We start from the raw sequence: 15,101 nt of genomic DNA on the forward strand, positions 1-15,101 counted from the left end.
TCATTTCCACTATACGTTGACAATGTTGATTCCCAGTGTCCCGTTTATCCCACAAAAATCCAAACCCGGTTTTAACGTCACAACTGTTATGCTGCAATATTTAATCAGTCACTTTTTTTCACTAACTTCTGGTATTTTACAGACGAAACAAGATGATTGAGAAAATAAGTCAGCAGATGATTTAATAATTAAAATAATTGTTAGATACAGGCCTGAAACACTGAACCTTAACACCGTAACGAACGTAGAAGAGGTAAGTTTTAAGTGCTCAGAAATGAATGGAAAATTCCATCTGTTTCAATGGCTACCATCAAATTCTGCTGATGAAAATCCTGTCATCAAAAGCTCCAGAGCAGCTACTAAATGGACCTTTCTGTAAGATCAGTTAGTGCCAGCTAGCTTGGTGTAGTCTACAGCAAAACTGCCAGTACTAACTAAATGCAAACAAATATTTTGGCATCAATCTTTGGTGTAAAGAGGCAATTAACCAGATTACATCCCACAGAAATACTGACGGTTCCTGGACTAAACCTTACAAATCATGTTTGTTGTTGTGATGTGTGTGAGGATGGTTCACATGGAATTTAAAACCGCTGTCTGAGCCTCAAATATAATACAACACCCTCTAAAAAAAGACATTGAGCTGCAAGATAATTAGTTATTTTAACACCTCGGAATTCATATTAAATAGAAACTATACTTTTCAGCAATTGTTCCCTCTGAACCATGATTTGTCTGTCCACTTAATTATAATCCAGAAATTATTTGTTATTCTACTGACTTAACCCATCATAGAAAGAACTGACAGCTGTTCAAATCTTGCAGTTTTTCTACTCTACTTGAAGCCGTTTGGTTTTCTGCTCCTTTGTTGTACTTGAAGATAGTTGCAAAGTAATTTGGTTGCATGTCTCTAACAGCTGTTACATCTGTCCTTAAATCCAAAGAGAAGAGAACTCAGACATTCAAAAAGAGTTTGGAGCGTTCAGTTTGTGCAGTGTCACTGGGACTAGACTAAATCATTTACTCAGTAAGTAATATATCTCTAAATATTTAATAATAAATAAACTAAATAACCTTGATTAACTTGTGCATTTCAAAACCATACCACCATCACAGGCTACAAGTTAATTACAACTAAAAGTGTAATAAGGTAGAGGAATCAGCGAGGGTGATATTTCCAAGACACTGCAGGTTGACGTGTACATTGACATTTAACCAGCTCTGAATCACAGGCAAACACATTTTAAATAAGGTCATGTGAAGATGTAGGACTTGGTCAAATAAAGGCAAAACTGTTCAGATTTGTATTGAATTTTTATTTTTATTTTCCTTAACCATTTGACAACTTCCAATAAAACCCAACAGCACTGGCCTGATTAGCATGAACACGTATACTGGATTATAAACGGTCAGCAGAGTCACACAGAATGAAATGTACCTTTTAAGTGATTGCTATCCAGTGTTTAGTGAAACTCGAACACATCACAGAACCTAACGTCGACTCCCTCTATTACATAATACTGCTTCTCTTGGGTTATAAAAATAGTTCAATAGAATATATGCCTACTTGTGCCAAGAAGAAATGACTTCTCACCATCACACCGCTTTCAAACTGCCATACGACAAACGAGGAGGGGGAGGAGGAGGTGTTACTGCGACATACTGAAGCCTTGTTAAGTACCATAATAAAGAAGAGTTGTACAAAGTGCAACACAAAAGATGAGTCATTTCGGACCACGAAACGTTAAAGGTGCAAACGATGGTGATTTTGTGTCTCAGTTTGGGGAGGAGGGCAAACACGGCACACTTCATATGAGAAGTTTGAATAAAGAGTCATTTAAAAGTCAAATATAGAACAGGTACGAAAATGATCGCGATTACTTATTTGACCGTTACTCATTTAACTGTAATTCCATAATAAGCAGACAGAACAGAACAATTTATATGTACTTGGACATTCATTGGAAGAATGGCTATCCACACGTTGATTCGTCAAGTTTCTGGGGGCTGAGAGTGAGATGAGACGGACTTCACAGTAAATATCAAACTAAAGAGAGCAGCCAGTTATCTTAACTTAGCATAATACTGGGATGGAGGAAAGAGCGAGTCTTACTCTGTCCAATCAGCTCTTATTGAGCAGTTGCCAGGCCACCAGCAGAAAGTCAGTCATGTTAATGAATACAACAGCACTGCCATAAAATCCTCAGGTTTTGTTGACGTGATTGGAAATTCAATTATACGTTTATCATTATTATATACAACAGCAGGACTGTTGTATTGAATTGCATTAGATTGTACAGGTGACCATTGAGTATATATTTAATGGAAAGCTGTGACAGTGGGGTAAATATTCTCATCTAATTCTCAGCTTGAAAGTGAATACATGCGTTTCCTATTGATGTCTAAAGCTCCTTGAACTTGTGCCATGTGGAAAAAAATAATTATATATCTGACCCCACAAGATGCATCTCTCTTCTGAGAAGTTTTGATCTTTTCTCATTTGTCATTTTAAGTATCGCCACATGTGCATTTTAATACCGGAGGGAGGGAGGGAGTGGGGGGGAGGGAATCACAACAAAAACATTTGCTCTAACATTTTAAAGCTGACACTATTCATTCCATTCACAACAAATACTCTAAGGCTGCGTCAACTCTGTTCAGGAATCAACATTACTCCAGTGCTGTAGAAGTATGCTACAACGCATACTGCTCAGGCCGACCAACGGGCTCCGTCATGCACATTCATTTTTAACGAGTCAGAAGTAGTAGCAGTGCCGCTGGTCTCTGAGCACCTCCTGGCTTTAATATGTACATCTGAGAGCAGTGTCGTCTACTGTGTGAGAAGTCTGCGTCTATATGCATCTACTGTACAGCTGAAAAAACTCTCACACGTCCCAAATGGAAAGATACAGCCAGGCAAATGTTACACTGCATCACCAACTCCAGAGTCCAAGCTGTGAGACTTCAGGTGGACCTTTTTGTCCCAGGTAGTTTGGTGCATACCTGCAAAATACTCTAAGTCTCCTGCTACTGTTTTTATGGCTACTTTGTTTATAGTAAAAGGCATTTTATACTTGAAGTGCAATTAAAGATGTAGGTACGCTGAGGAGATAGTACCACTGCAGCTCCTAGGAAGACCAACAGAGTCTTTATGAGTGATAAAATACATGATGGCGTCGCCCTGTAAATGGAATGAATGGACGAAACCTCAGTCTATCTGATCAATCAAAAGCGCACAGCAAAAAAGATGGGAATGAGGCAAAGTCCAAAAAACCCCAACACCAACTCAAGGCCTTGTGGAATCAGGACTGGAAACAGAGCATCCAGTGTTAAAAACTGGTGTGGGCTTACATGATCCAGCCACTTACATTCTCATACATTATTACAGCCACAGACAGAGTGTGAAACCAAAAAATTAAAGAGAATTAAGAAATATATAATAAATCTAAACATGATAGAGGGCAGCCATTTTCATTCACTGGATGAGTACTTAGAAATCAAAGATCGATACACAAAAGAACAAGTACAAAGGCAAGGCAATCTCATTTATGGCCATTTTAGTCTCTCAAAATATTTACCTCACAACCATTATCTACAGTCGCATTTGGCCATTTGTACACAGTGGTTCCATTACAAACGCTCCATTGTTTTTTCATGAATCTGTAGAAATTTGCTTATATACAAGTTTGTACAACCACCCTATAGAGCTCTTTCCATCTCCCAGAGGACCCAATCCACTTAAAGCAGGATACCTGAGTTTTCAATAGAACGCGTCAGCCCACTCCACACTCTTCACTGCAGGATATCTCGCACAGCCACACACACATGCACAAGATTAATTAAGCAAGGAACTTTCTCCAGAGTGTAAACCTTTGTGAAAAAAAAACCAAACTCACCAAAAACCCAAGTCCTTGCAGAAAAGATATGGAACACCACCCTTAAAATAAAGCCTTCGTGAAGGAGGTATTGAGAAAGGACATCTTACAGCAGTTGGCAGTCATGGTGGCAGCTCACAGGCTGGCCACTGACTGTCCTGAATGGGACCCACTGGTGGTGCGCTAGCCTAAAAACAGACATTAAGTAGGGCCAGGATTTGCTTCAAGCAAATGAGCGATGGAGACCTTCCTGGGAGACTTCATCCTGGCTGTGGAGGTCAGAGGAAAAGATCTGACTGCGGCCACCAGGGTGGAGAAACAGAGCGGAGCTGGATGTAGCTCCTCTCACTGAGCGGCAGCTGCATGTGGCACAGAAAACCTGACAAAAAGGAAAGAAAAAATGTACCTACTGAAACGGCCACAGTTTAAAACAAGACTAAACATCTATGGTAACAGAAGTGACTGTAACACATACACTGCTGGCAGGATAATGGCCTCATCACTATTCCTTTGTCCATGTGGCAAAACATATTGTCCTGTACTGAAGGTGGAAGAAAGTTTATCTCCTATACAGTTCCCATTTAAAAACTTTTGTTGGTGAGGCTCAAATCTATATGGCCCGACCTGACTAAACTTTTATCTGTCCGAGATTAGCTTCCTGCTGAAAGACCACATTAGCATGCTAACACACTTACAGCTAACATCCAAACATTTAGAATGTTGCTAACTATGTTTTGAGGTATATAGTCATAAACAAGTGTTTGCTGTTGGTCACACTAAATGAAAATTCATGCAATCACTGCAAGTTATTCAAGTCTACACTCTAAGAACCATGAATAACCAGTATGAATGTACAGATTTTTAGCCATGCTAGTGACATGGCTGTCGGGTTGATGTCGGTTTGTTATCCTGTCGACGAATCACCATTGACCTATCTCAAAACCTATTGGATAGATAACTTCTCAAGTTTGTCCACACATTCATGGTCCCCAGATGAGCACGACTAACTCTTACCACTAGGAGCACCATAATGTTCAAATAAGTGGTTCTGAAAAAAACATCTGTACAGCTGCTGGATGGATCGCCATTGACATCTGATTCAGACAGGAATATAATCACATGGTGATGCATCCATACACACACAGTTTAATGAGGACAAACTTTTAATCTGACGTTCCCATCAGCCTCTGTTGTAAATAGGGCTCATTTGCTAAACATCAGCACCGTGAGCATGCTTGCATGCAGAAGTTAGCATTAAGTTTACCACCGTGCTCCTCACAGAGCCACAAACCTTGGCTGTGCACAGGTTTGACAGGTAATCAATGCAATCCACTTAATTCTGAGGAGACATTTCCCGGTGGAACAAAGTCTCAGACTGATGGACCAATAGACTATGGATATCCCTTGATGCTGTTAAATATGGCTTTAAATGGGGAATTAAACCTTAACAGCCTCACCTTAACAACCTGTTTCAATCTCAAACCATTTTTTTTACTTATCCATGAGAAATAACAGTATAATGTGATGTAATGATATGAACTTGAATTACCTCTGAAGTCTCTGCACTAGTTCAGCCACCAGCGAGTCACAGATGCCAGGGTGTGTTTCTTCTGCCAGGAAAATAGCCTTCCGTAGCTCCTCTGCAACCTCTGGCTTCCCATTACTTGTCTCACTCTTTTCTTTCAGCTGTAACCATGACAACTTTTAGATAACATTGTAATGGGATGGTCTGCACAAATATTGTATCTGTTGAGTATTTTCCAACAAAGATTGGATAGATTTAATACTGGCAGAGCAACAAATAACTTATTTACATGTACTTTGATAGTTTTGTTTGCAATTACCCATGCAGCAAAGAATAGTTAGTAACATTACCTCAGAAAACAATGGAGAAAATATTGATGATAAGCTTTGTGACAAAGGCCTCTTTGGACTCTCCTCCACCTGGAAAGGAAGATGGGTGAAAAGGGAAATCTGAGTGAGTTCTGACACAAAGGAAACTTACCAAGTAGGGATGCTCCACTACAAATAAATTATATTCTTCCTCTACAATGTTGTAGAATCTCACCTCTGTCCTCTCTGGCTCAGCAGGCTGTGCTGCCCCATTCAGAATCTTTTTCCGGTCCTTCTTCGTGATGGTGTTGAAAATCCAGTCATCATTGGTGGCGTCGTTGCCTCCAGATGCTTGGTCTTCTGGCTCGCTATAGTGACACATGATTTTAGGAACCTCATTAATGCAAGCAGCTGCAAGTTTTTCCTTCAGGCTGTAAACTTGCTGTGTCCTGATATTCACTGAGCTGGATAATGACGGTGCAGACAACTTACTCATCAGATCCCTCAGAGCTGGATTCATCTCGAGACTGCTCCGATTTCCACCTCTTGTATCTGTCGATCAGCTCGGTCAGATAGGAATTTTTTTTGGCGTGCCTTACTATGTACTTGTGCTTTAACAGCTCTTTGGCAGTTGGCCTCTAAAGAAAACACATAACACAGACATGGCCGTGAATATCAAAATTAGAGTTTTCTTTGCATTGTTTAACAGAGTGTACAAGAGACTTTTTAACTTACAAAACTAGGCTCCTTATTTAAACAGGCTTCAACAAATTCCTTCAGTGGTTTACTGTAGCTTCCTTCCAGTGTCGGGGGATTGTTCTTTGGGATGAGGAATAAAACCTTCATAGGGTGAAGCTCAGAGTGGGGCGGCTCTCCTTTAGCCATCTCTATTGCAGTTATTCCTAATGACCAGATGTCGGCCTATAAAACAAAGAGACGAGCGACAAAAAAAACAATGCTTTTATCAGTGCAACAGAATCTCACACACTTTTTCACACACACACACACACACACAGACACAATGCTGTAAAGTGACATTTAAACTGGCTGATTTTAGCTGCATTGGTGTGTTTGAGGAAGCTCAAACTAAAGATGGTGACATTGTGGTTGTGTTGACGAGCCACTCTGACTCATTTTGTGGCTATTCCAAAAATATGTTCACAGTCATTTAGGACCAATCATCTTGAAAATGTTCCACACAGCCAGTACATTTCTCAAATCTCATATTGATACTAAGAGTCAGAACAGTTGCTTTATCACCTGGGTATTTTCTTATGACCATCAGTCAACATAACCTCATTCATACAGAAGATATAAGCATATTATCTCAACTGATTTGCAGTATCCTGTACGGAACCTATTCATACAAAAAAAATGTGCCTACATATTCTGCATATTAACATGTATAATCTGTTTAGGACATTATTATTATTGTATAACCTCAAATGTTTCTCAACTGTGTAAACGTTGGAAATACTTTTAGGGGATTGGTATGAATAGTGAATTCCACCATTTTCCTGATAACAACTAGTCTAACAGTTCTTGAATACAAAAGTATATAAAACGATTCCTGGTTTCTTTCTCCTGCCCCCCCCCCACACAACATTACTCACAGATGACATCATACATTTGAACATGTTCAGACCACATCATTAATAAAGCACTGAACTTGACTGTGATCACAGGAAACATTGAGAGAATTTTTAACCTTTGAATCGTAGGCAGATTGCTTTATAACTTCAGGTGCCATCCAAAAAGGTGTTCCGACAAATGTGTTCCTCTTTATCTGTGTGTCTGTCAACTGGCCAGCGACTCCGAAGTCTGCCAGCTTCACTTCGCCTTGTTCGGACAGCAAGACGTTGGCAGCTAAAAGCAAGACACACCAGAAGATGACATGATTTTAGTGCATATATACACATTCAGATCTTTAAAAAGACAAAGCACCAACCACTTTGGTAATATAATAGTTCCAAACATCTGGCAGTAACCTTGTTTCTAGAATGGAAGATCAATGTCTTTATTATCTGGCAAAGTAAAGTGTTAACCATGTTGCCTAGTGTTTTTATTTGCAACACAAAGAGGACATTGAAAATAGACAAGAGAACTGAAGTGGGCTAGACGACGACAGTTGAGCGGGTGCTCCATCAATGAGGCCCAGGTCGCATTTGTGATCTCAAATGCTTTCACACAAGTCTAAACAGAGCTGATGAAGCATTGCACAAAAAAAGCTGTATAAACTAAGCTCCTATCTACACAACTCTTAACACAGCAACATATGTTTGCTTCAGTGCTGTAAATGTCAACGAATAAAATGTCTTCCTCTATTACCCATCACTGTTATACACAACGTTTATTTGATCCTACAAAAAGACACATCAAAGACAGACTGCTGCATTTACACACAATATACATTTAAAAGTGAATTGTGGGCAAACGTTATTCAAATGACTTGTGTTTGGATCTGATGAAAAACAATGCACTGAAACAAGGTTTACTGATAATCATACATTCTCTGAAATTGAGAAAAAAACTAAACACAGATGCCAGAGCACAAAAAGTTGGATCTGCTCGTGGCTAAGACAAGGTTACCTTTGATATCTCTGTGGATTTTCTTTTCAGAGTGAAGATACTCAAGACCCTTGAGGATTTCTCTCAGGATCGTGGCAATCTGCGTCTCATCCAGAGCACCTGGTTCCAACTAGAAGATATGACAACTGGTAAATGTGGGACGACTCCAAAAGATGGCACAAATGTTACATTGTATTTGAACATAATGAAACTGTAATAATTGTCAACAAATGGAAAAAAAGGAAAATCAAATTGTAAAAAATTTTTTTGAGATCAACTTACCAAATCAAGGGCTGATCCTCCACCCAAATATTCCATAATAATCCATAATTTTGTACCCTGAAAAGTAAAACAGATATTAGCTACTCAGTCTAGATTGTGTTCATAGCTTCAGCTGTAATTACGACAGATTGAAATTTTATATTCACCATTTTCACTATTACAAAACTATATTAAAATAAATTAATGACAAATTCCCAGTAGATTAAAGTTGCACTAGCTTTGTTTTGTGGTTATATAAACTTCACCGATAACATGAAGGAACTATTATGACAAATATTAAATATTTGGTCATGCCATTTTTTACTATATGCTACCCGCTTGCCTTAGAAAAATACATGTATGTGAATATGATAGCAACTAGGCATAATGACATTCAACATATGCTAAATTATGTATGCAGTAACACAGCATACTACTTGTTCTGTACATGGCTGAATTGGCAATGATTAGTCCAGTGTGTTCAGTCTGTTAGAGAAACCGACACTTCATAATAAGAAGTCGGTTGATAATTGACCAACATAAGTCTTATTTTTGCCTCATCAGTCATTTGTGAAGCACTTTGTACTGCACTGTATGAAAGGTGCTGTAAAAATAAAGTTTGATTGATTGATATCATTATCTGTTTATCGACCAACACTCCCACTATTAATAATTAAATATCTCATTAGAACAGGCTGGTGTAAGCTTTTCCAGCAGCTGAGTCTACTCCTCATTAATCTGTCACATGCATTTACACTGAACAGGCAAAGCAGGTAGGTTAAAATTCAACCTAATGAAAAAGGAAACTATTACAGGAAACCAGATGTACAAACAATCTTTCATCTCAATACTCAAAAAACATTTTTCAAAGTCTTATCTTCAGTGGGCAGGAGCACTGAGGTAAAATCCTCAGTATAATATGATCATAGATTATGAAAAATGTTTTTAAAAAGTAAGACCACATCCTCTGTAGGTGAATCCTGCGTGTGTCGGAAACACCAGATGCATCTCAGCTGTCTGATCCAGTTGTGCTCAGGAGTCTTGTGTAATACCATCACTGCAACTCTAAATCTATGGATATGACATCTGAGTTTATGTGCTGTGATTTCCAGGTGCACTCAGTCGACTTAGGATGTCAAACTTACTCAGACTATCTCGGCTGCTGCTGCTGCCCACACTGACAGGAGCAGTGACATCTTTATGAGCCTTCCACAGATATACCGGTATCTGTTTTTGTTTCTTGATATAAAAAACTTTTATTTTACAGAGTAAACCATGCAGAAAAGATTGTATTCATGTTACATTCAGAAATGTGTTTGTTTTCATAATTCAAATGTCTTATTTGGTTGTATTGGGTTTTCTTTTTATTTAGTTATATATATAATAAAGTTTAGGTTAAACTGTAAAATATCATGGCTAAATTATATGGAATTGTAATAAGGGATGATAAGACCATCTTAGGAATCACTGCCTATTTTTTTATGTATATATCTAATACATCAGTTTCTGAAATTTGGTAGTCTCTAACATGTCTTGCATCTTTTCAGGGACAATTAATGCTCTGCGTTTGGGAATAGCTGCTTCTGGGAGAAGGAATTTAAAGCTGCTGTGGATTCAGTGAGGAATATGTTGTGGGCTACAACTTTTTGAGCCTAAAACACAAAAACAGATTTATGAACTTTGTAGTGGACATTGGAAATACAAGTCTAGATTGATGTTAAAATATTTGTATTGTGTATGTGTTGAGATTTGGCTGAGATCATGACTTTCGACACAAATTAAAAGATTCAGGCACTAAGACTTTTAAAGCATCTTAATTGCCTCCATGAGCAGTGTGTTACCAACCACTGCTGCTCCAACTGCTTTAGTAGAGAGTAAGCAGAGGAAAATCAGCAGGTCAAACTAAAGTAACTAACTTGTTGTTGGTTTAGAGGACCAGCATGCACCTTGTTGTTAGAGTTTTTTGGGGGAATAAATGAAACTGCCATTAACATGATCAATGGTTGCCACCACTACTACTAACCAGGCAAGAAGAATATGATCTAAATCCCCACAGAAAACTCCTATGGATCAAATGGCTACCAACATGTACTAAAGTTTGTTTAATAAACATATACATAACACACAAAACAAATGCCATGTTTGTACACACAAATAAAACTTAATTCTCCATTTCAGCCAGCAGCAAGTAATGGACCACCACGTCTCCTTACTGCTGCCAAGTACCACAGTAAATGATGTGAGAGGCTTTCTTAGCACAGTCACATGTGAAGTGAAAGTCTACTGTAATTAGAAAACATGTTTTACCACAGAGTGATGCTGTTAATACATTTCTCACAGACACTGACCTGATACATTTGCATTTTCTTTTTTTGTCCTATGCTGACTTGAGTCGTGTACAGAGCAGCTGTAAGGCTCTAAGGGTTGTTAAGGTAGTTTACATTCACAGCAGACGAATATTGCAGGGCCTGTACACTTGTAGGCCATGCTGCACTTTTCTATGCAATAAAGGGCTGGAATTCATTCATTGTTCACCCTATATGCCAGGGTTTTTCCTGCATCGGTCGGTTTGGCTTGATTTGGACACAGAGAGGAGCAGTGAATTACTGACAGAGCTAGTAAAAACTATTAAAAATTCCACTTTTTAACAGTCCAAATGAATGAAAAGACCCAAAATGAACACTGTAAGCGGACTTAGTGGAGCTGTGCACGGCTCCCTGGGTGTCTGCCCTGGGCTTGGTGGCGCCAGTAAAAACCCTGTATGCATGTGATACCTGATATTAAAGCTGAAAGTCAGCACATGAACCTCATAGTCATTGCAAATCCAATCTGAGTACAGAGCAAAAGGTACAAAACATTTCAATGTCCAAATGGTCATAATCCAACAGGTATATATGTTAGCAATGTTGGCCCTTTTCTGGTTGTTCTACTGTCAATCGTGCCATATTACACAGGCAATACTTTTCCCTTTAGCCATAGCTATTGTCTATTGACCTTCTTTGCAAATTAGAGCATTATGTCAATAAGGAGCTATGACAAGTTCACAAAATGATTCCTAAGGTTAAAGCTTACCTTGAGATAAGATCCAAAATACTTGGTGATAAATGGACTGTCACACTGGCTGAGAACAGTGATTTCCTGTTGAATGTCCTCTATGTCGTCCTCTGCTTCTTCCAGATCAATGATTTTAATAGCTACAACTTTCTGAGTCCGATTGTCGATGCCTTTAAAAACTTCTCCAAAAGAGCCTTTTCCTATTCTCTCCAGCTTGGTAAATAGCTCCTCCGGGTTGGCTCTGAAATTCTGTGTGACAGAGAGATAATGCATTTTAGTGCTTTTTAAATAATGCAGAACACATCCTGTTTGCTTGGTTTGTCCAACCAACAGTCTAAAACTTTAATATACAGTACTCAATTACATGACAAGGAGAAGCAGCATTATATTCTTATATTTGAGACACTGGACCCAGAGAATGTTTAGCATTTTTGCTTATAAAAATTATTAAAACAATTAAGCTATTATCAGAATGGTTCCCAATTAATTTTGAGTCATTATCTTGGCTACACTCACCATAGCAGTTTTTGATAAGGTTAATAAACCTCACAGTCTGGCAGCTGCTTACTTTGCCTCCATAATATACAAAGTCAATGCAAACACAGATAGTGGGTTAATACATCAGCACACGTATATAATGTTTTGCCAAAAATGTAGCCTGGTTGTGTTGCGAAACCCTGTCAGCAACATTCTCCTGACTTGTACATTACAACTTCTGTACTTTGCAGTTTATCTCAGACCAATTTTGAGGGTTAGAGTAACACTTAAATCATTAGACAGCAAAACACAGACATAAATAAGGCTTGATGACCTCTCCCATAGAGGCCAAACAGAATCTGAAGCACTACACCCTGCTTATTGACTGAACTAAATGGCTTATTTCCCTGTGGAACACCAAAGGAGGGAATAATGGTCTTCTAGTTGGCCACTTCAATTTCCCTTTGTGAGTCATTAGCCTAAACTGCTTGAGTAGTGTTTGCAGTGCCATACATTTTATGATAAAGGTTGTGCAAAAATTAGTCTATCTTGAAAAAGTAGCATTTTTATTAAACATTTCCCAAAAATTTGACATGCAAGAAATTGCATTTTTGCATTAGATTTAATAAGAAAGAATTTAGGCAATTAAGCTTGATGCCTAAGTTACCAGGTAACCCTGCCATTAGAGGATGATCTGTTGGCTCAGGCTGCACATTGCTTTAGAGTCCCCTCAGAGAATCGTTTCCTGTAAAAGAGCTAATGCATGGTGTGGTCAAGCCAATATGGAAGGGGAGAGATGAGCAGCTGCACTTTGAAAAACTGGCAAAGAGGGGGCTGCAGAATAATCGGACAGCAAAGGGAATTTACATCAAAGACAAAGAGGCAGAGCAGTGCAGAATAAAGCAGAGTAGAAACAACACGGCCAAATTACTATCATAACACTGGTGTGGTCAGTCATCCAGGTGAAAATTAAAATGTCGAGGCCGACCTCTGTAAAAACAATGGGAAAATCAACAAGGGCACTGTGACCACAGACTACACAAGATGGGAATGTACTTGCCATAGCCACAGTCAGCAGGTTTACAGCAACAAACTAAAGCTGCCTGAACCTCGCTCTAAAAGCATGTGTTTGATGCCCTCCCATCTGCAGCACACAACTGTGTAGTCTAGTGTCAACCACACACCACAACCCTGAAAACTGAAGGCTTGCTGCCAGGTCTCCATCTGCTAACACCGCTCTGCAAAGTAACCTGTGGTTTCAGATCTGCTGCTTTCCCTCTAAACCTGTATTTGTCTGTGAATATACTAATGAAGCATTCATAGTTCAAGATAAAATAGCCATATAAACGTGCTGTCAAAGGAATAATCATGCATGTTCTGGGCAGGTTGTCAGCACAGGGACTGTAGTGTGACCTACTTTGTACAAACTCTTCAACCAGGACATGTGGTGACAGACAGCCAGTGGCATTGGCAGCCAATAAAAATGCACTTCACTGATAATGAAATAATGACAAAAAATGTGTCAACATAGCTGAAGTCATTGATATTGTTGATGGAAGAAAGATTTTGATGAAAGTGCTAAAACAATTAGTAAACTCATTAGCTCTGGTCTCAGCTTTCAATACATAAAGATGGACTGCCTTTCTCAATTTGAATTACAATATTTGGAATATTTTTCCTGTTGTTCACAAGATAAACACCTTAAGGACAGATCAGAAAATTCTGACAAGGATTTCTGGATTTTCTGACATTTTATAGAGTGACCCATCAAATAAATGATTGAATGATTGACAACATATTTGCCATATTATTTGCTTGGCTAAGTGACTGCCGAGCCAATTTTAGCAAAAACGAGAAATATGAGACATGTTTCCATCTTGTCACATTTGAGAATTGGCAGCTTCTTCCTATTTGACATCGCATTACAGTGTGTATCTCTGAGTTGGTCACTGTTGGACACACAACACCACAACTTGTGAATGATTGTGAGGAAACTGTGACGTGCATTTTTAGTCTATAATGGCTGCATGGATGTCTATGAATTATGTTCAGTCTCAGTCAGAAAAAGGGCATTGTGGTTACACGGGCTGTCTGTCATTTAGAGGCATTATATTTCCCAACAGAGAGACACAATGAGATGACAGCAGTGTTTATTGATAGCTTAGATCACAGTCATTCTGGACTTTGACAAATAAGAGCATTTATCACTGCAAAGCAAAGGTTGGTAGCGATGCAGTGGCCCTTGTGAGGTCAAGATAAAGTTATTAACAGGCTGATTCTTCAGGTTCCGAGCTACAGGCGAGGGGGGACATTAAAGTAAACAAGTGTTGTGGCTCTAAACTAAAAGAACTTGCCTCTGAAAGTTGGCTTTTTGAGTGATAACATCATGTATTTACCTGAATCCCCGGCAGTCCAATCTGAATAGGAGAGTGAGCCATGGCGTCAGGTCGGCAAAGATGACGCCTTTCCTCGGCTTTTCAGTTTGTCTTATCAGCGGTTAAACGTTGATTTCCCCCGCGGGCCGCCGGCTCGAATGACCCGGTCCGTGTTACAAGCTGGTTACTGTCTCGAACGGAGATGTCGGCAGCTTCTAAAAAAGATAAGCTCGACTTGTCAGCTCGCACTTTGAGCTGCCTGCCCGCTCCCCACTCGCCTTCCGCAGTTAGCTAGCCTTCGCTGTGCTAGCTACTTTAGCAGCTAGTTAGCAAACAGTTAGCTGAACGATTTTATCTCCCGCTGCGGTCTCTCTCGGCGGGTGGTCAGCGGTTTCCCGACGCTGGGCTGGAGGTCTGGTCTGAAATAGTCGCACACGGTCAATGAATGCGCACTGCTGTGTAGATTATATCGCTTGTTGTTCTATTATCTTCTTACTTTTCTCCGTCGCCCGCCGCCATCTTGGCTAATGTTATTTTCATTTTCCGCAGGGCCAATCACAGGAGGACGTGCACGTTTCGTCATTCGTAAACTGACTAACGTCACAGGAAGAAGGACGTTCTCACAGGTGCCAGACACACGTGGTCTAACACTGTTCAA

General features: G+C 39.4%; 1 protein-coding gene across 1 annotated transcript; it reads right to left on the minus strand.

Moving 5' to 3' along the window:
* Positions 1 to 1,295: 1,295 nt before the first annotated feature.
* Positions 1,296 to 15,019, minus strand: LOC118119798 (serine/threonine-protein kinase 24). The gene is made up of 11 exons (XM_035174113.1): positions 14,465 to 15,019; positions 11,610 to 11,840; positions 8,559 to 8,615; positions 8,298 to 8,406; positions 7,417 to 7,574; positions 6,444 to 6,629; positions 6,201 to 6,346; positions 5,944 to 6,076; positions 5,751 to 5,819; positions 5,425 to 5,561; positions 1,296 to 4,254 (listed from the first exon to the last, which is right to left on the minus strand). Exons 1-11 carry the CDS (start codon positions 14,504 to 14,506, stop codon positions 4,221 to 4,223), a joined length of 1,302 nt encoding a protein of 433 aa, XP_035030004.1. The 5' UTR covers positions 14,507 to 15,019; the 3' UTR covers positions 1,296 to 4,220.
* Positions 15,020 to 15,101: the final 82 nt, after the last annotated feature.

The sequence above is a fragment of the Hippoglossus stenolepis genome, chromosome 13 (genome assembly GCF_022539355.2).
Source record: "Hippoglossus stenolepis isolate QCI-W04-F060 chromosome 13, HSTE1.2, whole genome shotgun sequence".
Classification (NCBI taxonomy): Eukaryota; Metazoa; Chordata; class Actinopteri; order Pleuronectiformes; family Pleuronectidae; genus Hippoglossus; species Hippoglossus stenolepis.

Bases quoted from the DNA above. Each gene is read 5' to 3' on its own strand.
- LOC118119798 (XM_035174113.1), bottom strand. From the start codon at position 14,506: ATGGCTCACTCTCCTATTCAGATTGGACTGCCGGGGATTCAG. The intron at 11,841-14,464 runs GTAAATACATGA...TCTGTCACACAG, and splicing joins TTGGACTGCCGGGGATTCAG to AATTTCAGAGCCAACCCGGA. The intron at 6,630-7,416 runs GTTAAAAATTCT...TTTGTTTTATAG, and splicing joins AATCTGCCTACGATTCAAAG to GCCGACATCTGGTCATTAGG.